Source organism: Aethina tumida, chromosome 5 (assembly GCF_024364675.1).
Source record: "Aethina tumida isolate Nest 87 chromosome 5, icAetTumi1.1, whole genome shotgun sequence".
Taxonomy (NCBI): domain Eukaryota; kingdom Metazoa; phylum Arthropoda; class Insecta; order Coleoptera; family Nitidulidae; genus Aethina; species Aethina tumida.
Genome location: NC_065439.1, coordinates 13,559,791 through 13,586,525, shown reverse-complemented (window position 1 = coordinate 13,586,525; position 26,735 = coordinate 13,559,791). Strand labels below are relative to the sequence as shown.

General features: G+C 29.0%; 1 protein-coding gene across 1 annotated transcript in view; it reads left to right on the top strand.

Moving 5' to 3' along the window:
* Positions 1 to 26,735, top strand: part of LOC109602801 (uncharacterized) — a 166,585-nt gene that overhangs the window by 12,084 nt on the left and 127,766 nt on the right. The window contains exon 2 of the mRNA XM_049967938.1: positions 6,958 to 7,010. Coding sequence (XP_049823895.1) covers positions 6,958 to 7,010 — 53 coding nt within the window. The remainder of the gene's footprint in view (positions 1 to 6,957; positions 7,011 to 26,735) is intronic.

Sequence of the window (26,735 nt, the reverse complement as noted above, 5' to 3'; positions counted from 1 at the left end):
GTACACAAGACCAACTTGGTTGTCACAACTGTTATAAGACCAGCCAAAATTTTGGCTTAATATTACGTGTATTATTAAAATATTTCTGAAATTAAGCAATTTATAACACAGGTCAGCTAGAAAAGGGTCATAAAATTTATAGATTTACAGATGCTCATTCTGAAAACTTATCTCTGTTCTGTTTGTGTTTCTTCTAAGTGTACGAAAGCAATTTTGGAAATATTTTTAAGTAAAAATATATTCTCATAAGTGAACAATTCCAAGAATAAGTTAGGAAACCCATATTTAAATGTAAAAAACCTTTCAAACGAGAAATCATTTATTAATTTTACATTTTTGCTTTACTACTTCACGTAAAAATGTAGTAAGCATGTTAAAAATTAAAAAGTGAGATTGATTTTAATGTTTCTTCTAAATGATTTATACAGAGTTTAACAATATTTTTATGATCTTCCTTCTCTCATTCAACTAGAGGTTTTTGATAATTATCAAGTAAAAATTGTTCTCACAAGTTTCGTCGAAAATTTCAGGTATAAAGAAAGCTTTGTTAACATTTTAGTTATAATTAGAATAAATTTCAAACGAGGAATATTTTTTTAATTTTATATTTCTACTTTTCTTTTTTATGTAAAAAAGTAGGTATATTAAAAAATTTAAAAACTCTATTTCTAGGCTCATAAAATTTATATATTTTGAATTGCTCATTCCAAAAAATGTTTTTTATAAATATTTATTGAGTGTTTAAAAACAATTTTTTTAAATATCTTTACCGTTATGACCTTTATTCCCTCATTCAATTTAAGGTTTTTGATAATTATCAAGTAAAAATTATTCTCATAAGTTGAATTGCTCATTCAAAAAAATGTTTTTTCTAAGATAAAAACAAATTTTGAAAATTTAGATTTCTGTTTTAGTTTTTTATGTAAAAAAGTAGTAAATGTGATAAAAAATTTAAAAATTCTTTGTAGGCTTATAAAATTTATAAATTTTGAATTGCTCATTTCAAAAAAGCTTCATTTCAGTGGTTTTTTATTTTAAGATATTTATTCAGAGTTTAAAAACAAATTTTTAAAATATTTTTATCCTTGTAACCTTTATTGTCTCATTCAACTTAAGGTTTTTGATAATTATCAAGTAAAAATTATTCTTATAAGTTTTGTCGAAAATTTCAGGAATAAAAGAAGCTGTTTTATTATTTTAGTTATAATTATAAGTAAAAAATATGTCAAAAGAAAAATATTTTTTTAATTTTACATTTTACATTACTTTTTTATGTAAAAAAGTAGGTGTGTTAAAAAAATTTAAAAATTCTTTTCTAGGCTCATAAAATTTATATATTTTGAATTGATCATTCCAAAAAATGTTTTTTCTAAAATATTTATTCTGTGTTTAAAAACAAATTTTGAAAATTTACATTTCTGTTTTAGTTTTTTATGTAAAAAAGTAGTAAATATGATAAAAAATTTAAAAATTTTTTCTACGCTCATGTAAATTTTGAATTGCTCATTCAAAAAATGTTAATGTTTAATGTTTAATGATAAAAACAAAATATTTAAACCTTATGACCTCTTTTCTCTCATTCAACTTAGGGTTTTTAGTAATTATCAAGTAAACAATTATTTTCATAAGTTTCATTGAAAATTCCAGAAATAAAGAAAATTATGTTAATTTTTTAGATATGTATAGAGGTAAAAAACACTTCAAACGAGAAATATTTTTTTAATTTTGCATTTTATTTTATTTGAATAATAAAATAAAATATAAAATCCGCAGATGTGTTAAAAATTTAAAAGATTTTTAAATTTTTAATTACTTAAGTTTATATATTTTAATTTTTTATTTTGTTTCCAAATTAGGAGATCCTTTAATTGATGTGTCCTTTGTCTTTTTATTTTTATGAATCAATAAACCACTACACCACAACAAAATAAAAAGTCTTGATTCCTCCTTTTAATTATGAAATAAACGCTAATTGTTAATAGATATTTGAATTGATCGAATGGTTGAAAATGCACGAGATGAAATAAACGATGGGTTGGTTCACAAGCATTTTATTTCGACCTTGATCTTAAAGATACGACAGATTGTTATTGGTATTTACATATTTTTAAATCAAAACGTGTATCAGTAATGCACACTCCTGTTATTATTAAATACAAGGCTGATCACGGATATTTTTAACTTTCAATAAATTTTTACATTTGTCAACATTTTATTACATGTAAAAATTGTTTGTATTTATAATAAAACTCCGATTTCATAATAAATATGTTTGAAATAACTGACGGGATTTTAAGTGTGGCAATTTTAGCACTGTCACACACCTCGGCCATTCAATTTGCATACCATTAGCTTTAACAGCCCAATAAAATTTTAAAAGTGTTAACTAGAAATGCATTCTTTTAAATTTTATTTCAGTACGGTAACAAGAAAATCTATCTATTGGCATATCATCAAATGATGGATCATCCGCATTATTTCCATCTTGATTAAACATATGTATCGTATCAGTTAAAAGCGAAAACGTTCCGTTCCATTATAAAGTGATTATCTCCTGTTAATTTTTCCACCGGGACAAGAAGATTTATCGCCGTAATTGTATCTGTGGTGGTTCAGGCAGGGGGTAAATAACTTTGTGCGTATCGCCACTGCAAACTATAACAACACTCACATGGAGATTGGAAGGCGGCTTCGCATACGTACCGACATGCAAATTCTATTTATTCCCGATCCACATTCGATGATAAATCATCGGCTGCGTCTTGTATGATCTACGAGTTACGCGTATTAATTGCTGTGTATTGTGAAAGGCCGGGTCCGTATTTAGATCAACGTATTTTATTTTGTCGTGTGAAAGTATAACAATATATTTGTGGGCAACCGCCGAGTTTGTTGCCAGGTCGAGACGTTTACGTGGTGTGGTCAATAAGTCGGTATTCGTTGACGGGTTAATACTGGAATCGTGTTATTTACTAATCTGTCTATCTAAAGTCACTTTTACTAAGAAATGTCTGGGGCGTTTTCATAAATATTAATAGAGGCGAGTTTTGAGTTATTTTAAAATTTAGCACCTCCAGTTTCACGAAGAAACCGAAGGGGAGAACCGAGGACGTTTATTACTGTAAACTTGGCAGTTTAGCCATTAGGGCTTATTTCAGCTTTGAACCGTGGTAACTGGGACGTATGCGGTTATGACAATAAATTACACATGCAAAAATAAAATAACCAGTTTCGTACCAGGAACAATGGTAGAACAACTGCGTTTTGTTTAATATTAATAACACAGTTTGTAAACTTGCAAATGCAGAAGTTGGCTGCATCTTGACACACATAATTCGTTTTAATGACCGTTAAAGATTCGACGCGATAATTGTGTGTTTATTTTTAATGTTTTTAATTGTAAAAATATCGCAATTAACGGCCGACAACAGAAGACGAAACGAAGCATTGTCGTTCGAAATGGGAAAAGCGTTAATGATCTGGAGAAACAGTTAACGGGCATAATTTTTAGTGCACTGTGGCTTTGTGTCATACATACACGAGATCATCACCGGAAATTTTCAGTTTTTCACATGCTCATGTTTTATTGCATACAAGAAGTACTGTTAACAACATCCTCAACTATTTACGGATGTACAGTTTTATGCGTTTTATCTACTGTGGAAAGTGCTGTTGATTACACTACTTTATTAATATTTTTTAAGAAACTTCATACACATTCTCCGAAATATAAATTTTGGATTTTCTATAAAAAGTACATGAAAAGTGAATTTTTATGGAAGTTAATTCTAATTTTAATAAGAGGAAACTCCTAAAAAAATACGAGTTAAGAAAAAATATGGATGAGTGTGTGCTTTTAAAAGCATTGTAATAGTTTTCATAATAGTTCTTAACAATTTTGACTTAATTATATTATTAGCTCTTTTATTTCCTAACAAACCATCAACAACATCTTTAAACCAATATCGTGCGTCATTTTCATTTAATTTTTGCACCATTTCATCATCTTTCTGCATCAGCGGATTTGATGGTCTTTAAACTATATTAAAATGCAAGGTTACATATGAACGTCTAAAAGCATCTATTTTTATTAGACCCAGATTTGTGTAGAGAAATTAACATACATTTAGTAATATTTATGAAGTTACATGTTTTTTGCTCAATTGAAAATAATATTCTGATATTACAAACCAATAATTGGATAAATTGACTTGTATAAAAAAAACATGAGTTTATATTTGATTTAGTTTAAGTTACAATGTGGAAAATTTACGAGAAACAGTAAAATACATATTTTCAGTAATTATCTTATAGAAAGTATTATTAGCATAAAATAATTATAAACTCTATTGAAGAAAATATTGTTTTTGATCTGTTTTTTGTGATTTTTAATGCCTGAAAGTTAGAATTTTTTTTATATGATTTAGTTTCAGTTATAGGAAATGAGAAAAATTTAATGTTTGTAAAGAAAATCCTCAATAAAATTGGTTAAAAAAATATTGGTTTTGACCACTTTTCTCTGATTCTTAATGCCTGAATTTTAGAAAATATAGAAAAAGTGACAAAAAATTACACTTTTTTTTCAAATTAATATTTTTAATTGATTAATTTCAGTTATAGGATAAAATGTGGAAAATTTATGAAAAACTGTATAAGACACTATTTCAGTTCAGCAAAATGGTCGTATTTAAATTATACGAAATACTTTTTTGGTATAAATATTTGTAAAAGAGTATTCTATAAAATTTGGTAAAAAAATATTGGTTTTGATAACTTTTTTATGATTCTTAATGCCTGAAAATTAGAAAATATGAAAAAGGTGTCAAGAAAATACATTTTTTTTTTCAAATTAAAATTTTTAATTGAATTAGTTTCAGTTATAGGACAAAATGAAGAAAATATATGAATAACTGTAAAAACCCTATTTCAGTTCAGCAAAATGGTCGTATTTAACTTATACGAAGTACTTTTTTGGTTCAAATGTTTGTAAAAGAGTATTCTCTAAAATCTGGAAAAAAATTGGTTTTGATTACTTTTCTGTGATTTTTAATGCCTGAAAGTTAGAAAATATGAAAAAGGAGAAAAGAAATTACATTTTATTTTTCAAATTAAAGTTTATATTTGATTTAGTTTCAGTTATAGGGCAAAATGAGAAGAATTTAGGAAAAATTGTTTAAGACCCTATTTCAGTTCACCAAAATGGTCGTATTTATCTTATACGAAGTACTTTTTTAGTTCAAATGTTTGTAAAAAAGTATTTTATAAAATCTGGTAAAAAATATTGGTTTTGATTACTTTTCTATGATTCTTAATGCCTGAAAGTTAAAAAATGTGGAAAAGGAGACAAAAAATCGCATCTTTAGTGTAAGACATTATTTCAGTTCAGTAAAATGGTCGTATTTATCTTATACGAAGTCCTTTTTAGTTCAGATGTTTGTCAAAGAGTATTCTATAAAATCTGGTAAAAAATATTGTTTTTTTATTACTTTTCTGTGATTCCTAATGCCTGAAAGTTAAAAAATATGGAAAAGGAGATAAAAAATAACATTTTTTTTTTCTAACTGAAGATTTCACTTGATTTAGTTTCAGTTATTGGACAAAATAAGGAAATTTACAAAAAACAGTATAAGACAATATTTCTGTTCGGTAAATTGGCCCCATTTATTTTATACAAAGCTCAAAATATTTGTCAAAGATTTCTCTAATAATTGAAAGTTACAAAATATAGAAAAGAAGGCTAAAAATGTTGTTTTTCATAACTAACAAATTTCTCTACAATTTAAAATGAATAGAGTAAAATTCCATAAAAATACCCTTACTAGAGGCCAATATGCAACACCAAATACTCTATATCTCATAAATATGACTATCTGTTAATATTTAAAAAACGAAGACCAACTTAAAAAAAAAAAACTATTACTTCGAATTCTCTGTAAAATTTTATTATAAATAAGTTCACTTAAAAGTGAAGTATTTTTTCGTGTTAATCAATGTTACTTAACAATAAATGTTAACCTCAATTGCATACAAAAGGTTCGATATTTAAAATTTATTAATTCCACGTCCTTGCCAGAGTCGGATTATCTATCGGACATGCTCTAGTGCTACTAAATGTGAAAGGTAATGAAATGTATCTGCACAGTTGAATGTTCGGTCACTCAATGCTTAAGGCTATAATATGGCCACTTCTCAAAGCGTGAAATGTGCATTGGCTTCGAAATCGAATCAGTCAGTTTTTTAATTGTGTGAAAATACATGCATCATGACCTTATCCACATTGTTAGTGTTATAATCATACGTAATTATGAAAGAAATAGGCGAGCAAACGTGTGGTTAAGACACTGATTTATATCAGTGCTGTACCGAGTGGTTCAGATAAAATTCGCACCAACTCGCTAACCTTGGACGTTCAAAAATCGAACTGCAGTATCAGAAAATCACCCACAATCATAATTCCGGCTCAATAATTAAAATCTGTAAACAAAACAGTTGACATTTGCCTAAGTGATTTGCACTACAAGTGCTAAACAGCAACAACATGTAGGTGCTATAACCAATGCTGTTTTAATTAACATTTCCCAACGGTACTAGTTTCGTTTTTTTTCGTCGGTGAAAGCAAAACGAAAATCGATTTTTCGTGCGTTAGGAAAGTCCAGAACGTAAATATTAAACTAGTAAATATTTGAAGGATTTAAGACCTTCGTTTAGAAAGGTTTTGGGTCCCAAAAATGTGGCTTTCTGTTTGTTTTCTTTCGCACAGGTACAACGTTTCAAACCGATTCGTGTGTTGCAGTATGCTAATTATATTTTTAATTGTGATATTTGACATTTAAACATCTCGAAGCGTTTCTTGTTCAACTTGCTGGCATTGAAATTGCGTTAAGAGCTAAAAGTTGTCCTAATAGCATTTAATGTTTTATTGACCTTTGCTGATGTTTGTTTTTTTTCTTTTTACAGCAAAAATGAAGATAATTCTTCCGCTGGTCGTCTGGATATGGCTTCAAACAACGGTAAGTCAATCATATTTAGAAGAAGATTAGTAAACTTGATCACACATCAATAAACATCATTTATATTTAACTGATTGTATTAAAGAAGTAGAAACGGCAACCTGCAGAAGAAATGAGTTATAGGAAACTTTATTATATTGACTCTAATTGAAACACCAAATTTGATTAGGCAAATAAGTAAATATTTCCACAAAATTGATCAAATTTGCAATTTTGGTTTAAATAAATTATCTGAAGTTTGAAATTTTAGAAGATAAAGTCATATATTTTATATTATAATTTAAATATTCTATTATTAAGTTAATTAATTAAGAAGATGAAGCAATATATTGAATAAAGAAACAGAAATTGTATGGAATATTAAAAAAAAATGAATCATAAGAAACTTACCTTGTTAAAACCAAATAAAATTTAACCTTTGAGGTTAAGAAGTAGATTAGTCCGCTAAATTCACCAATTTTGCCATTTTAGCTTAAAAAATCTTATCTGAAGTTTAAAATTTTAAAAGTTGAAGGAATATATTGAATATGATTATTTAAAATTTCTTCTATTATTATAGAAAACTTTAAATTCTCGAATCTAACTGAAATTTGATATTTTGAGGAAATGAAAATGAAGATTAGTCTATTAAACTTAATAATTTTGCTACATAGACAATTTTGACTAAAATAATTAAAAAGATTAAGCAATATATTGAATAAAGAAGCGGAAGTATGGAATATTAAAAAAAATGAAGAAACTTTGCCTTGTTAAAAGCAAATAAAATGTAACCTTTGACGACATTAAGAAGTAGATTAGTCTACTAAATTCATCAATTTGTTTATTTTAGCTTAAAAAATCCTATGTGAAGTTTAAAATTTCGGAAAATGAAGGAATATATTGAATATGATTATTTAAAATTTCTTCTGTCATTATAGAAAACTTTACCAACTTAAATCTAACTGAAATTTGATGTTTTTGGGAAATGAAAATGAAGATTAGTCTATTAAATTTAATAATTTTGCCGTATTTACACAAAATATTTAAGTTTAATAATTAAGAACATGAAGCTAAATTTATCAATTTATCTATTTTAGCTTAAAAAATCCTATCTGTAATTTAAAATTTTAGAAGATGAAAGAATATATATAGAATATGATTGATTAATATTTCTTCTATTATTATAGGAAACTTTGACAACTTTAATCTAACTGAAATTTGATATTTTGGGGAAATAAAAATGAAGGAATATATTGAATATTTAAAATTCTCTCTATTATTATAGGAAACTTTGACATCTTGAATTTATTAAATTGATAAATTTTGCCACATTGACATAAAAATCTTAAGTTTAATAATTTAGAAGATGAAGCAATATATTGAGTGTTAATTTTAAATTTTCTCTATTAAACACACTCCAATCATTAAAAAACTCAGTTAGGATTATATAATAAATCTTAATGAAGCAGAAGTCTTATGCAATTTAAAAAAGAAACTAATCTTAGGAATGTTTACCGTATTAAATCTAATTGAAATTTAACCTTTGACGATGCCTAGAAGAAAATTAGTCTAATAAATATATCAATTTTGTCACTAGATTAGAATATATCTGTAGTTTTAAATTTTTAAAATATTAAGCAATATTATTATTTTAAATTTTTTCTATTACCATAGGAAGAAGAAGGTGAAGTCTATTAAATTGATTAATTATGCTAAATTGACATATAAAATCTTAAGTTTAATATTTTGGAAGATGATGCAATGTATTGAATGTTATTTAAAATTTTTTCTGTTAAACACAAACACATCATAGCTTAGCTGTCTTGAATCTACTTTTAAATTTAAAATTTTGAGGACACGAAGAAGTAGATTAGTCTTCTAAACTGATTAACGTTATATCTTGCCTTAAAAGAAGACGAAACAATAGACTCAACATGTTCCTGTTAAATTCGAACAATCGTCGACGTAAAACAGATTAATCGAGTTGCCAAACTTTCTCCCGAACACCCATAACTGACCAATATCATTAGTACATCGTTTTCGGCCGGCCGATTCGAAACGGGGTCACCGATCGGACAAAATCGAAAAAAGAACAACGGCTGGAAGAAAGGCGCGACAATCCATGGATTTACTTTCTTTTGTATGTAAATTACGCTGCATTATACCACCTCTAACAGTTAATAATCCTGATGTTTCAATTACTGGAATTATTGTTGGCGCGTATAATGGTGGGTGGAGTCAAGACTCCAATTGAAAGGAAAATTTGAATGTGACGTCAGTCAGTTAGTATGACCGTGTGACGCTGGGCAATGCAACCGATCGAGATCTTTGTAACTGGATTAAGTGGGTGGAGTAATTGTGCCGATTGCATAATTAAAATCTTGCAATTTTATTAATACGATTGTCCAAATAGGGACATTGTTGTAAAAGTCTTTCAAATCCGGCATGGCGTCTGTACCGTCGGTTTGTAATGTTAGAAGTGGACGTCCACAACAGATCTTTTTGTATCGTATTTCCTGCTGGTAACTCATACAATTTAATTGTTTATTGTTTAATTTCTTTTTTACCGGTATGATGATGCTTCGTGCAGATCATTTTCAGCACAAAAACAAGACAATTGTTGTCTACAAATCAATACTGTGGCGATTTTTTAACATCTGCGTCATTGTTGTCGATTAGTTTTCAAGACAATGACTCCATGATGCCCATATAAGTGGGTCCACACACTTTCATTGATTCTGATTAGAATATTAAGAAATAGGAAGTCGAAAGTGATGGGCTTCCTTTTTCGTACGCCATAATTGCTACGAACATAAGCCATAAACATTCGCACAACTTTTTCGAAATGTCCCGTTAACTTTTTATTATTCCAAAACCATTTTTTTCCTACAAACGTCTCACCACTGAATCAGATCCATAAAAAATATTGTACAGTTAAGCATATGTTGCGAGTTATTCATTTTATTTTTTTTTTGTTGTGAACTGGTCCGTTCTTGGAAACGTTGAGTTTATTTTAAGATACACTTTTTGCATATGTGGGATCCTGGCCGTGCAAAAAGTTCAACGATTCAAAGATAGTTCTTTGACTTTAGTATGACTAGCGCACGTGGGTGTGGGTCAAAACGGACTTAATACCGACTGTCTGAGCCGCTAATAAGAAAACTTGAACGTAAATAAGACAGGTGTTTAACAATTTTACGGACACAAAGCCAAGCAAGACGATCCTCCCAAGGTATCTTTCCGGTTGCACTATGGTCATTAAGTATGCACATCAAAATAAAACGAAAGGTATCACATTACACGTGAACAGAAGTTATTGTGACCGAAGCCATTGCGTTAATTAAAAATGTGGAAAAAAATAGACAGGATAAACGTGAAATTCATGTCGTGACTCCGTAGAGGAGGAACTGTCGTTTGAAATTTAATGCATAATAAGGCAAAAAGCGGAGTAATGAAAGTAATAAAACCGCTGGGGCGCTCCATAACAAGATCGGTTTTAGTTTCGTTTTTATTTTAGGTCGGCCTTAGCTATTTCTGTAATGCGTATTTTATGTAGATCATTAGATACAGTTTGCAATTCAAATGATGCGAACGTTTCTGCTGAAAGGTTCGGGGTTTTCAGCGTGCGTCTCTTTCTTTTTTAATCGTCGATTTGGCGACAATTCCGACGACGTTGGATCGTAAATTATAATTAAAATTGTGGCCGGCAATCTGATAAGAAAAAGCGAATGGACGTCGTTTAATAGTACTGTAAAATCTCGGAATTTCATACGTACGAGGATGTAATGCATATTAAAAGGCTTCCGTGTTAAGTAAGAGACTTTCATTATAATAAATCTGATTCGAACGACAATGATTTAAGTTAATTTTCACGTCATAACTGAACAAAAACATGTTTATCTGCGTTAGTGGACGGTTCTAAACTAGGAAGAGCTCGACTAGTCTACAAACTGGGAGGATGTGAGCATTTTTTGTCGGAGCTTTTTTCCCCAGTCTTCAACCCAGATTGTGTGTGATCATTTAAATTCTTAACGGTTTGGACTATTATTGTTTTTGTGCTTAAAATAATTCGTGACGAAATTGGAGAATTAATTCTGGACATATGAAGATATAGATTATTAATCTATTAAAATTTTAGAAGATTAATATTAACTTTTAAATCTGATTGAAATTTAAAAATTTCAGGAGATGAAGAAGAAGATTAGTCTATTAAATTGACTAATTTTGTCATATTTACATAAATATCTTAATTTTAATATTTTAGAAGATGAAGGAATATATTGAAGGTTATTTAAAATTTCTTCTCCTAATTACATTCCAATCTTTCAAAAAATAGTCATATTTAACTAAAAGATCTTAAAGAAGCAAAAATAGTATATAATTTGAAAAAGAAATGAATATTAGAAAATTTTGCCATATTAAATCTAATTAAAATGTAATCTTTGACGAGGTCAAAATAGATCAATTTTGTAATTTTGGTTCAAAAAATTATTTGAAGTTTAAAATTTTAAAAGATGTGAAAATATATTGTTGTTATATTTAAAATTCTTTCTTTTATTTTAAGAGACTTTGACATCTTAAATCTAATTGAAATTTAAAATTTTCTGGAGATGAAGAAGAAGATTAGTCTATTAAATTGATTAATTTAATATATTGGCTTAAAAAAATTATCTGAAGTTTAAAATTTTAGAAGATGAAGGAATATATTGAATATTATTATTTCAAATTCTTTCTATTTTTACAGGAAACTTTGACCTCTTGAATCTAATTGAAATTTAAAATTTTGATGAAGAAGAAAATTACTATTACAATTATAATAAATTGATTAATTTTGCCATATTGACATAAAAATCTTAAGAAATATTTTAGAAGATTGAGTGTTTTTTTTTTTAATTTTTTTCTGTTAAATACATTCCAATCATTAAAAAATTCTCAGATTTAACTAAAAAATCTTAAAGAACCAGAAATACCATAATATATCATTTGAAAAAGAAATAAATAATAACAAATTTAGCCATATTAAATCTAATTGAAATTTAACCTTTAAGACGTTAAGAAGTTTATGAATTTTAGAAGAAGAATATTTTTATTTAAAAATATTTCTATTATTATAGGAATCTTTGACACCTTGAATCTAATTGAAATTTAAAAATTTCAGGAGATGAAGAAGAAAAAAAGCCTATTAAATTGATAAATTTTGCCATATTGACATAAAAATCTTAATTTTAAAGAAGAAGAATCAATAAATTGAATGATTATATAAATTTTCTTCTGTTAAATAAATTCCAATCGTTAAAAAAATAATCAGATTTAACTAAAAAATCTTAAAGAAGCAGAAACAGTATATAATTTGAAAAAGAAATAAATCATAGGAAATTTTGCCATATTAAATCTAATTTAAATTTAACCTTTGATGAGTAGATTAGACTACTAAATTGATCAATTTAGTAACTTTGGCTTAAATAAATTATCTGATGTTTAAAATTTTAGAATTGAATATTGAATATTTTTAATTTAAGAAATTTTGACATCTTGAATCTAATTGAAATTTCAAATTTTAAGGAGAATAAGAAAAATTAAATTGAAATTATTATTATTATATTAATATTTTGTGTCATATACATTCCAGTCATTAATAAATATGATGTAAACTGTCAGAAGCAGAAATATAATAGTATGAACTAAAATAATAATAATAAAAATAAATAAATCATAGGAAGCTTATGTAATAGATGTACTAAAAAAAATAATAATAAAAAAAATAAATCATAGGAAACCTATGTAATTGAAGTTTAAAATTTGTTGAGTTCAGGAAGTAGATTGGTTTACTTCATTAAACTGATCAATTTTGCTATTTTGACTTCAGAAGTTTCAAGTTTTACAAAATGAAGTAATATATGAACATTTTTTGGAATATCATTGTTTTTGTGCTGAAAATATTTCATGGTAAAGTTGGAAATTAATTAAGGAGAAATAAATACACTGAAGAAAGATGTTTCTAGTTCTATTCAGTACTACTTGAGGATAAAACAAATGAGGTACCTCCATAGCGAACCCTTGAGACTCCGACTTATTGAAATAGCACGTCCGGAAGTGCGAGATGGCGTAGATCGGCTACGATTATGAAATATGAATAATACGCAGGGCACGCAGAAAAAAGAAAAAATGGTAAAACGCCGAAGAAATTCCCTAGAATCATATGGCATTTCCGACCAGTTCAACATCCGCCGTCTCCGGGCAATCACGTACAGCCGACTTCCTGTTTCTTCGGCTCCAACGAGCGAACGGAACGCTCCGAGAATTTAATAAACAATATGAACGGTTGCGAATTTCATGCGATTTTCCAACGCGACGTGTTCGTTGAACTCGATTTTCCCGCGCAAAAAAATTACTCCAATCTACGGTAGAAATGTTATGGGATAAACCGACAACTTGCACGGATTTGCTGACCCAGTTTTGTACGAAGACAAAAGTGCAAAAGTTGCGTGTATCGATGCATTGTTATTAATAAAAGTGAAAAAAATATTTCTCATTTGGTATTCATCGTTCATCATCTCCGTAGCATATGGTCTTAAACAATGCTGAATGGTACTCCATTGAATATAAATGTTGTCTTGTCCAGCGACAATGACTACTTGAGTATAAATTATACTGTTCCCTTCGGTTTAGTCATCTCAACAGGTTCGGAATATATTTTTATAACTGGATTTTGTCCATATATTTCGCAATGACATCATCATCGAGTTCGGTTGTTTTGCAAGCCAATCATTAAGGTACTGTTAATTGTAAACATCGACAAGCTTATACGGGAGTACCAGTGTGTAACTTTAACTTGTTGTGTCAATTCAAACAAGACTCTGCTGCATTATTCTGTTATCTTTACTGCGGATACGATAAAGTATATGTTTTCTTAAGGATAAATTGTTTACTTTAATACTGATAAGTGTGGAATCCCGCCATAAACTCATGTCCACAATAATATTGTTTGACGTTCTCCCATAATTAAAATTATTAACTTCTATCAGAGCTATTAGATGATATTTAAAAATAGAATTCTCCAAAGCATAATAATAAACTTGCTTAACATTTGTCTATTGGCGATGAATCACAAATATCTGTAATAAAAATCTTACGAAATTAAGAATAATGATTCGGCTACATTAAAATTCACTTTGTAGGATTATTTAAGGACAACGTAAATAGGTGTTGGGTATTAGGTAACGTATTTTTTAAACCATTGTGTTCATAAACTAATAACAGTAATTACGTATTTACTAATTTAAAAGTGATGCGCTGATAAATATCTATTTTTATAGATTACTAAAAAATCGTCTGTTTGTACGTCGTTAACTACAGTTTAAAAAAAAAATAATCGGTTCTTGTAGGTATTCAAATGAAGAACTAGTTAATTTTTTTAATGATTGTTTAGTTTTTTAAATAATCGTTGTTTGTAATTAAAAAAAAATGAACAGTACGATGTTTTGGAGGAAGTAATCGATTAAGCTTTTATCCGTGATCAAAAAGCATAACCAGCAAAAACAATACCTATAAATAAACATTTCCTTGGATTTTATCAGAAGAAATGTCTTTGGTTATTTATCTCAAGAACAATACGGAGTTTTTACGTATTTTTAATTATTAAAATTAATGAGCTAATTCATTATTTTATTTTTATGTGTACATAAGTATACTGATTTGTTATTAATAAAATAAATACATAAATTCATAGTGGTAATTAAAAATTTTAAGCAGCATTTTTTCAATTTAATTTTATACAGTTTATTGGTAACTCACCACTTTAAATATATAAAAAAAAATAAAAAATATTTTCAGGACTTAGATGTACAAATATGTGTTTGTATTTTTGAATACTGTATACATTATAAGCGAATTTGATAATTGTTTTAATTGATCTTAGAAATAGCAACATTTATTTAATTCTAATTTCCTTTATACATATGTATATGTATTTAATACATTTGTTATTAATAAAATTAATTTAAAAAATCGTAAAATTAATTAAAAATTTTTAGTAGCATATTTTTCAATTTATTTATTTTATTCAGTTTATTTGCTACTTATCATTTTAAATTTGTGAAAAAATAATTTCAAGGTTTAAATATACAAATATTATTTTGAATTTTTGTATACTGTATAAGTCATGAGTGAATTAAATTATTATTTTAATTAACTTTGGAAACAGCAACATAATTTTACTTTAATTTTATTTAAAACACATTTGTTATTAATAAAATTAATTTATAAATCATAAAAATAATTAAACATTTTTAATAGTATATGTTTCAATTTATTTTTATATAGTTTATTTGTAATTTATCAGTTGAAATTTATGAAAAAAAATAAAAAATAATCTCAAGATTGAGGTGCACAAATATTTTTTGTATTTTTGGATACTATATAAATCATGAGAGAATTTGATTATTATTTCAATTAACCTTGGAAACAGAAAAATTAATTTTATTTTAATTTTATTAATACATATGTATGTTATACATGTTTGTTATTAATAAAATTAATTTAAAAAATAATGAAAAGTTTTAGCATATTTTTCAATTTAATTTTTTACGTTTATTTACAAATTATCATTTTAAATGTATGAAAGAAATGTGTGTATTTTTGGTTACTATGTAAAATATGAGAGAATTATTTATTAATTAACTTTGAAAACAGCAAAATTAATTTTATTTTTATTTTATTTATACATATTTATTAATAATAAAATTAATTTGGAAATGATAAAAATAATTAAAAATTTTAGTAGCATATTTTCAATTTAATTTTATACAGTTTATTTGCAATTTATAATTTATGAAAAAAAATTACAAAATAATCTCAATATTGAGATGTACAAATATTTTTTGTATTTTTGGATATTATATATGTTAAATCATGTGTGAGTTTGATTATTGTTTTAATTAACCTTGGAAACAGCAAAATTATTTCTATTTATACATATGTATATAAAACACATTTGTTATTAACAAAATTAATTTAGAAATCACAAAAATAATTAAAAATTTTTTGTAGTATATTTTTCAATTTAATTTTATACAGTTTAATTGTAATTATCTGTTAAAGTTTATGAAAAATAAAAAATAAAAAATAATCTCAAGATGATGAGATGTACAAATATTTTTTGTATTATTAGATACAATATAAATCATGAGCGAATTTGATTATTGTTTTAATTAACACTGGAAACAGCAAATTTATTTTAATTTTAATTTTATTTATACATATGTATATAAAACACATTTGTTTTTAATAAAATTAATTTAGAAATCATAAAAATAATTAAAAATTGTTGGTAGTATATTTTTCAATTTAATTTTATACAGTTTATTTGCAACTTATCATTTCTAATTTATGAAAAAAAAATTGAGATGTACAAATATTTTTTGTATTTTGGATACTATATAAGTCATGAGCGAATTTGTTTATTATTTGAATAAATTTTCGGAACAGCAAAATTCTTTTTATTTAGATTTTATTTAATATTTGCTATTATTAAATTTAATATAAAAAGTCATTATAATAAATAAAAGTAGCAATGTTTTATAACTTATTTTTATAGTTTATTTACGTAAAAAAAATTAAAAAAAAGGTATTAAATTAATTATTCTTATTAATTAAATATTATTAAACAGTAAAATTTATTTTATTTTTATGTATTCACATGTAAATAAATAAATTTCAAAATTGCATTTTCCAATTTAATTTTAAACAGTTTGCAACTCATCACTTTAAATTAAAAAATTAAAAAAAAAGAAACAGTTACAAAATTATTTATTTTTTATCTGAATTCACATAAATTACATGGTTCAAAACTTAACCAAGCAATTTTTTCCAATTTAATGGTATGCAGTTTGTTTGCAAAACTCATTACACTGAAAGACTGGTAACGCAAATAAAACTTATTGATGTCAAATATCTTGTTACATTGTTATTTACTGTTACTATTTTACTTTTTTTATTTTAAAGTCGAGTATCTTTTACAGCATAACAGTACCACCAACAGCAATAAAACGCTGAAAATTACCATAAAATTCAAATGAATTATTTTTAAACTCGAACCATTAAAGCGTGATTAGTGTTTTTGCCGGACGAAATATAAAACTGTTGACATTCAGTGCAACCGTTAGAGCATTTTCATCCGACTTGCCGCAGTTCATGCATCACCAAATAATGATATCGAGCAGCTGCAATATTATTAGGGAAATTATTCTCGCATTCCTCGCCATTTAGTTCTTCAGCGATCACTCATAGACGCTGTATAATAGTTAAATGTATAAAACCGTACAACTAAATGGTAATCAGTTAAACAATTTCAATTTAAACCGTGAAACCAATCGTAGAAACTACGTAAAAATAATAACTAAAAAACATCACATGCAAATTGCGGCCAGTAAAATTGATTAATGCCGGTTTTAAAGCCCATAAATAACAGTCTGTCCACCTGAAAATCGCCTCGCAGTCGATCCACCACGGACCTTGAACCATCCTCAAGGGGAGAACGGACGGCTTTTTTCAGCCCCGCGTCGGAAATTGCCGTTCATCCAGCCGGTCGTGCATTGTTCGCGATCGCCTTTGGCCGCGCCGATTTAAAGCAGACCGAACATCCCGAAGACGACGACCATGTCAATGTGCATCCAGTCGGATTAGCATAACGCTGATTGCTGCCGCCACGTTTGCTATCTCGATGAAATGAAATCGTCCGGATTTTTGCCGCCCGCGAAATCCGCAGCGTTCGCCTTTATCTCGGTCGTACCCGGTACGCTGTTACAGTGTAATGCGGTGTAAAATTCCAGCTGGTGTCTTCCGAAGCGCTATACGCGAAACGTTCCTGTTTTCGAGATAAAACTAATTACAACATTGCTCGGCGGAGTGCAACGCCAAGTCCACCAGACGATGTTTAATGCCGTTGATATAAATTTAGAAGAGTGCTGTCTCCATTAATAGGCGGCGTGCCTTTTTTTTTGCCCGCCTGAAACGGGATGCCACTGTGCAAGGACGATGGTTTTATCTTCAAGGCTGTTTTTCTGTCTTTCCGTCAAGAGAAGACTTCTGTTCGCTAAATGTTTGTGTCCAGAATCGATTTGAGGTCGTATGTATTCTGTCAAGAGGAGATTTCTGATCGTTAAATGTTCGCGTACTGAAACGATATAAAGTCATATGCATTTTGTAAAGAGGATTTTTTATCTTTAATCTTTTTTGTTGCATCTCTGTCAAGAGAAAATTTCTGATCGTTAAATGTTTGTGTTCAGAAACTATTTAAAGTGATATACTTTGTACAAAGAGGATATGTTTATCTTCAATGCTGTTTTTTGTCTTTATGTCAAGAGAAGTTTTCTGATCGTTAAATGTTTGTGTTCAGAAACGATTTAAAGTGATATACATTGTACAAATTGGATATTTTTATATTCAATGTTGTTTTTTACTTTTGTGTCAAGAGAAGATTTCTGAATGTTAAATGTATGTGTCCTGAAACGATTTAAAATCATATGCATTGTACAAAGGGGATATTTTTATCATAAATGCTGTTTTTTGCCTTTATGTCAAGAGAAGTTTTGTAATCGTTAAATGTTTGTGTTCTGAAACAATTTAAAGTGATATACATCGTACAAATTGGATATTTTAACATTCAATGTTGTTTTTTGCCTTTGTGTCAAGAGAAGAACGTTAAATGTATGTGTCCTGAAATGATTTAAAGTCATATGCATAGTTTAAAGAGGATATTTTTATCATAAATGCTGTTTTTTGCCTTTATGTCAAGAGAAGGTGTCTGAATGTTAAATGTATGTGTTCAGAAACTATTTAAAGTGATATACTTTGTACAAATTGGATATTTTTATATTCAATGCTGTTTTTTGCCTTTATGTCGAGAGAAGTTTTCTGATCGTTAAATGTTTCTGTTCAGAAACGATTTAAAGTGATATACATTGTACAAAGAGGATATTTTTATCTTCAATGCTGTTTTTTGCCTTTGTTTCAAGAGAAGATTTTTGAATGTTAAATGTATGTGTCCTGAAACGATTTAATGTCATATACGTTGTACAAAGAGAATATTTTTATGATCAATGTTGTTTTTTGCCTTTATGTCAAGAGAAGTTTTCTGATCATTAAATGTTCCTGTTCAGAAACGATTTAAAGTGATATACATTGTATAAAGAAGATATTTTTATATTTAATGCTGTTTTTTGTCTTTATGTCAAGAGAAGTTTTCTGATCGTTAAATGTTTGTGTTCAGAAACGATTTAAAGTGATATACATTGTACAAATTGGATATTTTTATATTCAATGTTGTTTTTTACTTTTGTGTCAAGAGAAGATTTCTGAATGTTAAATGTATGTGTCCTGAAACGATTTAAAATCATATGCTTTGTACAAAGGGGATATTTTTATCATAAATGCTGTTTTTTGCCTTTATGTCAAGAGAAGTTTTGTAATCGTTAAATGTTTGTGTTCTGAAACAATTTAAAGTGATATACATCGTACAAATTGGATATTTTAACATTCAATGTTGTTTTTTGCCTTTGTGTCAAGAGAAGAACGTTAAATGTATGTGTCCTGAAACGATTTAAAGTCATATGCATAGTTTAAAGAGGATATTTTTATCATAAATGCTGTTTTTTGCCTTTATGTCAAGAGAAGTTTTCTGAATGTTAAATGTATGTATTCAGAAACTATTTAAAGTGATATACTTTGTACAAATTGGATATTTTTATATTCAATGCTGTTTTTTGCCTTTATGTCGAGAGAAGTTTTCTGATCGTTAAATGTTTCTGTTCAGAAACGATTTAAAGTGATATACATTGTACAAAGAGGATATTTTTATCATCAATGCTGTTTTTTGCCTTTATCTCAAGATAAGTTTTCTGATCGTTAATGTTTATGTTCAGAAACGATTTAAAGTGATATACTTTGTACAAAGAGGATATTTTTATCTTCAATGCTGTTTTTTGCCTTTGTTTCAAGAGAAGATTTTTGAATGTTAAATGTATGTGTCCTGAAACGATTTAATGTCATATACGTTGTACAAAAAGAATATTTTTATGATCAATGTTGTTTTTTGCCTTTATGTCAAGAGAAGTTTTCTGATCATTAAATGTTCCTGTTCAGAAACGATTTAAAGTGATATACATTGTATAAAGAAGATAGTTTTATATTTAATGCTGTTTTTTGTCTTTGTGTCAAGAGAAGATTTTGAGTGTTAAATGTATGTGTCCTGAAACGATTTAATGTCATATGCATTGTTCAAAGAGGATATTTTTATCACCAATGCTGTTTTTGGCCTTTATGTCATAAGAAGTTTTGTAATCGTTAAATGTTTGTGTTGAGAAACGATTTAAAGTCATATGCATTGTATAAAGAGGATATTTTTATCATCAATGTTGTTTTTTGCAATGTCAAGAGAAGTTTTCTGATCATTAAATGTTTGTGTTCAGAAACGATTTAAAGTGATATACATTGTACAAAGAGGATATTTTTATCTTCAATGCTGTTTTTTGTCTTTTTGTCAAGAGAAGATTTCTGAATGTTAAATGTAAGGGTCCTGAAACGATTTAAAGTCATATGCGTTGTTCAAAGAGGATATTTTTATCATCAATGCTGTTTTTTGACTTTATGTGAAGAGAAAGAAGTTTTCTGGTCGTTAAATTTTTGTACTCAGAACCGATTTAAAGTCACATGCATTGTATAAAGAGGATATTTTTATATTCAATGCTGTTTAACATATTTAACGACCAAAAATCTTCTCTTGACAAGAAGGCAAAAAACTGCATTGAAGATAAACATATACTCTTTACACAATGCATATGCTTCAAATCGTTTCTATACATAAATATTTGATAATTAGAAATATTTTCGTAAATATTATAAAAGCATTATAGATAAAAACATCGTCCTTACACAACGTAAATGAGTTTAAAATGTTCTTGGACATAAACATTTAACGATTACAAATATTTTCTTAACACAAAGAAGGAAAAATACCCTTAAAAATAAAAATATCGTCCTTGTATAATGAACACGACTTTAAATCGTTTCTCAACACAAACGTTTAACGATCAGAAATCTTTTCTTAACGTGAATATAGAAAAACAGAGTTAAAAAAGCATTCCTTGCATAGCGCATATGACATTAAATTACTTCTGCACACCACCAATAATCTTTGTTTGACAAAAAGAAGAAAACCACCCTTGAAAAGACGTTAAATGATTTCTTGACACAAGCAATTAACAATTTCCGTCCTTAAATCTTGAAATTTCGTAAAATGGGCCTCCCGTTAAGGCGGACAGTTAAAGAATACGTTTCACTTTTGGTTTTCTTTTAACTGTTCCACCGTGAGATACATTACTCACACATCCGAACCGATAACGGTGCTGGAAATAATAAACGGCGTGTTGTTTTGGTTTTCGTTTGCGCGAAATCGGCTTCCGCACCTTTCTATCATTATGCATGCGAAATAACTGTGGATCCGGCACTTTTGCAGGAAAAAGGTAAAAACTGTTTCCCTGGCGCGTTCCCGCGTCGTGGAATTGCACACGTCAATTAACCCGAGACAACAGACATGTGGTCATCTAAGATCGATTACCAAACCGGCAAGTTATTTTTCAGTCACCAGATATTTCATAACTGCCGTCCTTCGTGCACTAAACAAACATGTAAATTAACAGTGTCGCAACGTGTTTAACTGCGTCCTGCGTATTGTTTCTATAGCACGAAACAAATAAAAAGCAAAAATAATGTGGAAACGAATCTTCGAATTCCCAGGTCGTAAAATTGCAGGATTTTTTTTCAGTGTCGCAGCAATTTTTACGCACGACCTGTGATACGTAACTGTGCACGAATTTGAAAGAAAAAAAAAACCTATCTGTGGGAATAAATCTGCGAGTGGTCAATATCGTCGGGTGCATTTACGGTAATAAATGCACGGTTCCAAGAACATACGTGTTTGGAAATAATTTCACACATCGTTCATGCTCAAACGCTTAAATAGCTGCAGGTTTCGTTCGGGCGAAAAGCGACGTTAGTCAGAATTCGATTCATGCGTTTGCATATTAATAGGAACGCTCTTTCCACCATCCGAAAACAAAAAGGTTCCGTAGGTGTTGAAACGTCGCCGATCCGAAAAAACACGTAGCGACCAGACGCTGATAAATATTTGGACGTTATCTTGGTCCGGCACGTCTGTACATAATTTTTCCACGTCCAGATTAACATCTATTCAAATCCATTCCTATTTAAAACAATAAACTAATTACGATGGCCGATAGGATCTGGTCGCCATTGAATATATTCCATGCATCGAGACGTCATTGGTCATTCCTGCTGCCGTGCAATTATGTTATCACTGCCCTTAATTTATACGTCCTCTGCTGATTTTTTACACGATCGTATCGTGCGGATTTACAGACGTAATTATAGGCCAAAGTGTTAAAGATTAATAGATCACATTTCTTTGCCGGTCGCCTCTAATTGGCGATCGCGTCAAAATTACCACTACGTATGGCTTTAAATCGTCTCTGGACACAAACAATTAATGGTAAGAAATCTTCGCTGGATAAAAAGGCTCAAAATAGCCTTGAACATACAAATATTCTCTTTACACAAAGCATATGACTTGAAATCTTCTCTTTACTGTCAAGAGAAGATTTCTGATTTTATCATCAAGAGAATACGTTTGACTGTTAATTGTTTGTCCCCAGAAATTATTTAAAATCACTTGCACGGTGCAAGCTTGATGTTTTATTATTTCCAGCACCGTTACAGGTTCGAATGTATGAATAACATATCACACGGTGGAACAGTTAAAATAAAACCAAAAGTGAAACGTATTTTTTAACTGTCCGCTTTAACGGAAGACCCATTTTCCGCCGTGAAATGTCGAGATTTAACGATGAGAAGTGCCCTAACCAAAACTGGATATTCCAGATTACCATACAATTAGAACTAAGCCTCGGCCATGTGCGTTAGAACACAATAAAATGCCGACCGAGGCGTAATTGATGCTGCTGCTTTTATGCTGTTGAGCTTTATTTCACTTAAAAAAATAGGAATGGCAAAATCGGAATGCCTGCTTTTCTCATTTTGTGCCACAAACGCGGCGTAATTTATTAAATATTAAACTGGACGTTGGAATACATCGTTAAATTAACGCGGACAGGAAACCTTCTAAGCACAGAAATTATTGAAACGCTAATCCCAACCGCACAAGAACAAAATACCACGTTTTACGACCAATAAATTATCGGTCGTTCAAACGTTTGTTGACTGGAGAAAAATGACAGTTTTTTGCGGTTTGGCCGAAACAAAAACCGCGGTCGATCCGTTTACGGACGGCGATTTGCATCCGAACCGAGGAGGACAACAAAAAAGTGAATCGAACCGTTACATGTCATAACTCCCACGGGTTCAGAAACGGTGAAATTACTTAAAAGATACGGCAACGCCATTAACTGATAGTCGAGCCGACGTGAAATCAATTAGGCGTCGATAAATCAATACCAAAACGATCTAGATTTGTATTTATGCTGATTCCTGAAACGTAGGCTTGTTTTGTTGGAAACCCTTTTTGTCGTTGGCGTCTTCAAACCGTCAGCTGACGGTGTGTTTTCGCCGTGGCCGCGTCCCCGCATTAATTTATGACATTGGAAATATTTAACGTCACGTCGGACACTGGCACAAGTAAAAATGATTGTCCACGACCGTCGCAGTTGGACACGAAGTCACCGTGTCTTGCCATATCGGCCGTGTGGCGAGGAGGCATGCAATCAACTGGCAAAAATGGCATTATTACCGAGAATCGCCGCCATAATTTCACGGCGGACATTAATACGAGACGACGACGAAATATTTAAATTTACGTTCGTCGAACGCCGGAACGAAAAACCGTCGTCCGATCGCATAATTAACCCGCCTCCATTTTCCATCTGACAAAACTCTTCTTCCCGTTCTGACGTGCGGACAATAAAAACCAACGTCGGCCTACACAAATCGTGTTTCACAACGTTAATTATCGCGGCCTACAAGATTAAATAATCTAAAGAATTTATAATAATAACAACACTTTCTGTTTGTTGGATTGATGTCTCTAATTTTGTTTTGTGCCACCGCGTTTGCTTCGGGCCTTTCCGAGTCTACGGACTAATTAATTATGATTTAATAGAAATTATTCTTAGATTTTATGGCTCCATACCAGAAATTTTTGATGTTTAAAGTTATTTTGTGCATTAACTTGTACAGTTATGCGTTAGGTACCAGAAAAAGTCAATTACAATTTTGTTTCATGGTTTCTTTGAATAAATTTTTATATTACAGTCTAAAACTAACTGTATATAACATTATTAAAGCTTATTATAAGTTATTAAAACAAATATCACGTATTGAAGTAGTAAAAATCGTGCAAATTTACATTATTTTTTTAAAAATCAGTTTAATGCAATGACCAATTATTGACTTTGGTTTTGTTCATCTAAAAGTGGCAATAAATTTATTGAAGATAAATTACGTCAAGGTCATCCTAATACTTGTACCAACGAAGAAAATAAGCAATATCTGGTTCAAAATCTTCATGTAACATGTTTGGAACTAAACAGCAATGAATCAGAAATTATAAGGAGATTCCATGCAATAAATTTCATAAAATTATTGGACAAACTAGTACCATACGAAAAAATGTGGTTAACAAAATTAAAAGGTCTTTTAATTATCCTGCTGTCACCTACGATGAAAAATGAGTTGATTATGACCATTCTTACTAGTCTGGACAACACAAAGTTGAAGTTGGTAGACCTGCGAATTGTAGTTCAAAATGTTGGACAAACTGAATATTATACGAAAAAAGTGAGGTTAACAAAATTAGCAGATTAGCAATTACTGTCTATATCTTTGTATGCAACGCAAATAAGCCTTTTATTGATCGTACTGTTACTTACGATAAAAATTGAGTTGTTTATGACAATTCTGACCAATCTGAACAACACAAAGTTGAAGTTGGTAAACCTGGTAAAACAGTGGTTCAAACCCTTGAACAAACTGATATCATACGAGAAAAGTGAGTTTAATAACATTAGGAGGTTAAGAATTACCGACTGTCACCTATGATGAAAAATGGTTTGATTATGACAATTTCCACAAGTCTGGACAATATAAAGTTGAGGTTGGTAAACCTGGAAAAACAGTAGTTAAAATGAATGTGAATGAGAATGTTTGATGAAATCAAACGATAAATGCAACAGTTTGTTGCTGACAAATTGACAAAATGTTAAACTGGAGGATTTACTTCATCCAACATAGTCCAGATATTTCTCTATGTGGCCCTTAGTTATTTTTATCAATCTCCCATTTTTTACATAATAATTGAGTTAATTCTGAAGAGGTGGATCTTTATTTCAGTTACAAGAACATACATTCGTTTTCTTATGGGATGAACGATGCCTTTTTGTTAAGAGATGGTGTCTGATCATAATATGTATGTCCCAAATTTATATGCTTTGTGCAAAACGACAATTTTTTGTTTTTTATACTTTTTTCTAGTCACATGAATTGTGTCTGAACGATATTTTTATCTTTGGAGCTATTTTTTTGTTTTTACCTTAAGAAAATGTATCTGATCATGAAATATTTGAGTACAAATGTGAAATAAAGAAATATGAATTGTGCAATAATCATATTTATATCTTTAAAGGTGAGTTAGTTTTATGGTGTAGAGAAGATTTCTGAATATTAATTATTAATTTTTGACATTGTCCAATTTTTATGTTATACTTGGTTTAATTGAGAAGAGGTCAAAACTGAGGCTGACCTTTTAATGGTGATTATTGAATAGAATTTATTGTAGACAATGTTATTTTAAAGTTAATTTTAAACATAAACTTTTATTAATATTCTAAATCTAATATATGTAAGTTAAACGTTAGAAACATACTTTTTTAATATTCTAAATCTAATATATATATAGATTTTATTGAGTAGTAATATACATTCATAAATAAATACCGTAATTTTACTGAAGCAAAAATAAATATTCAATGTTTTTTAATTAATAACAGTCAGTGTCATTTAGTTTGTAGTATTGCGAACAATAATTACCAACAATTTTAATTATAAATAAAAGTCCTGTTACTTTACCTAAAAGTTTCCTTGTTTACATACCAAACTGACATTTATTCCGAACTGGATCACTCTTTACACCGTTACATCGCATCAAAAAAAAAAAAAATAGTTTTAATGAATGAAATTTAAATTAATCTCTTAATTAATATTCCCACCGGTGGGCTTTAATAAATCTAATGAAATCCAAGCCACCTCCATTAATTATATTAAGAAAACCCATCACCATTTGTGGATTAAATGGGTTTATTTGATTATGGATTATCCAGTGCAATTTATAAATGTGCAGCCGTAAAGATAACAGCGATTAACATTTTATCGGCACTTACTTTACAAATTCACGACTCAATTAGCCGGTTTTTATTAGACCCATTACAGTGTAAATTCACGTAGACCTTTTAACCTTCGAGTCGTCGTTCATTAATATTCAACCATTGACACACATAAGGCAATTGTCTGTAAAAGTGAATAAACCAGGCGAATGTGATGATCGGTCAACAAACTTTCTGCTCTGTGTGACATTCTTTATTCGTTTTACTGTTAGAGATGCTCCCTAAGCCGTGCACTTGACAAAAATAGCTATCACGTTCCGTGATCCCAGCCGGCAGATAA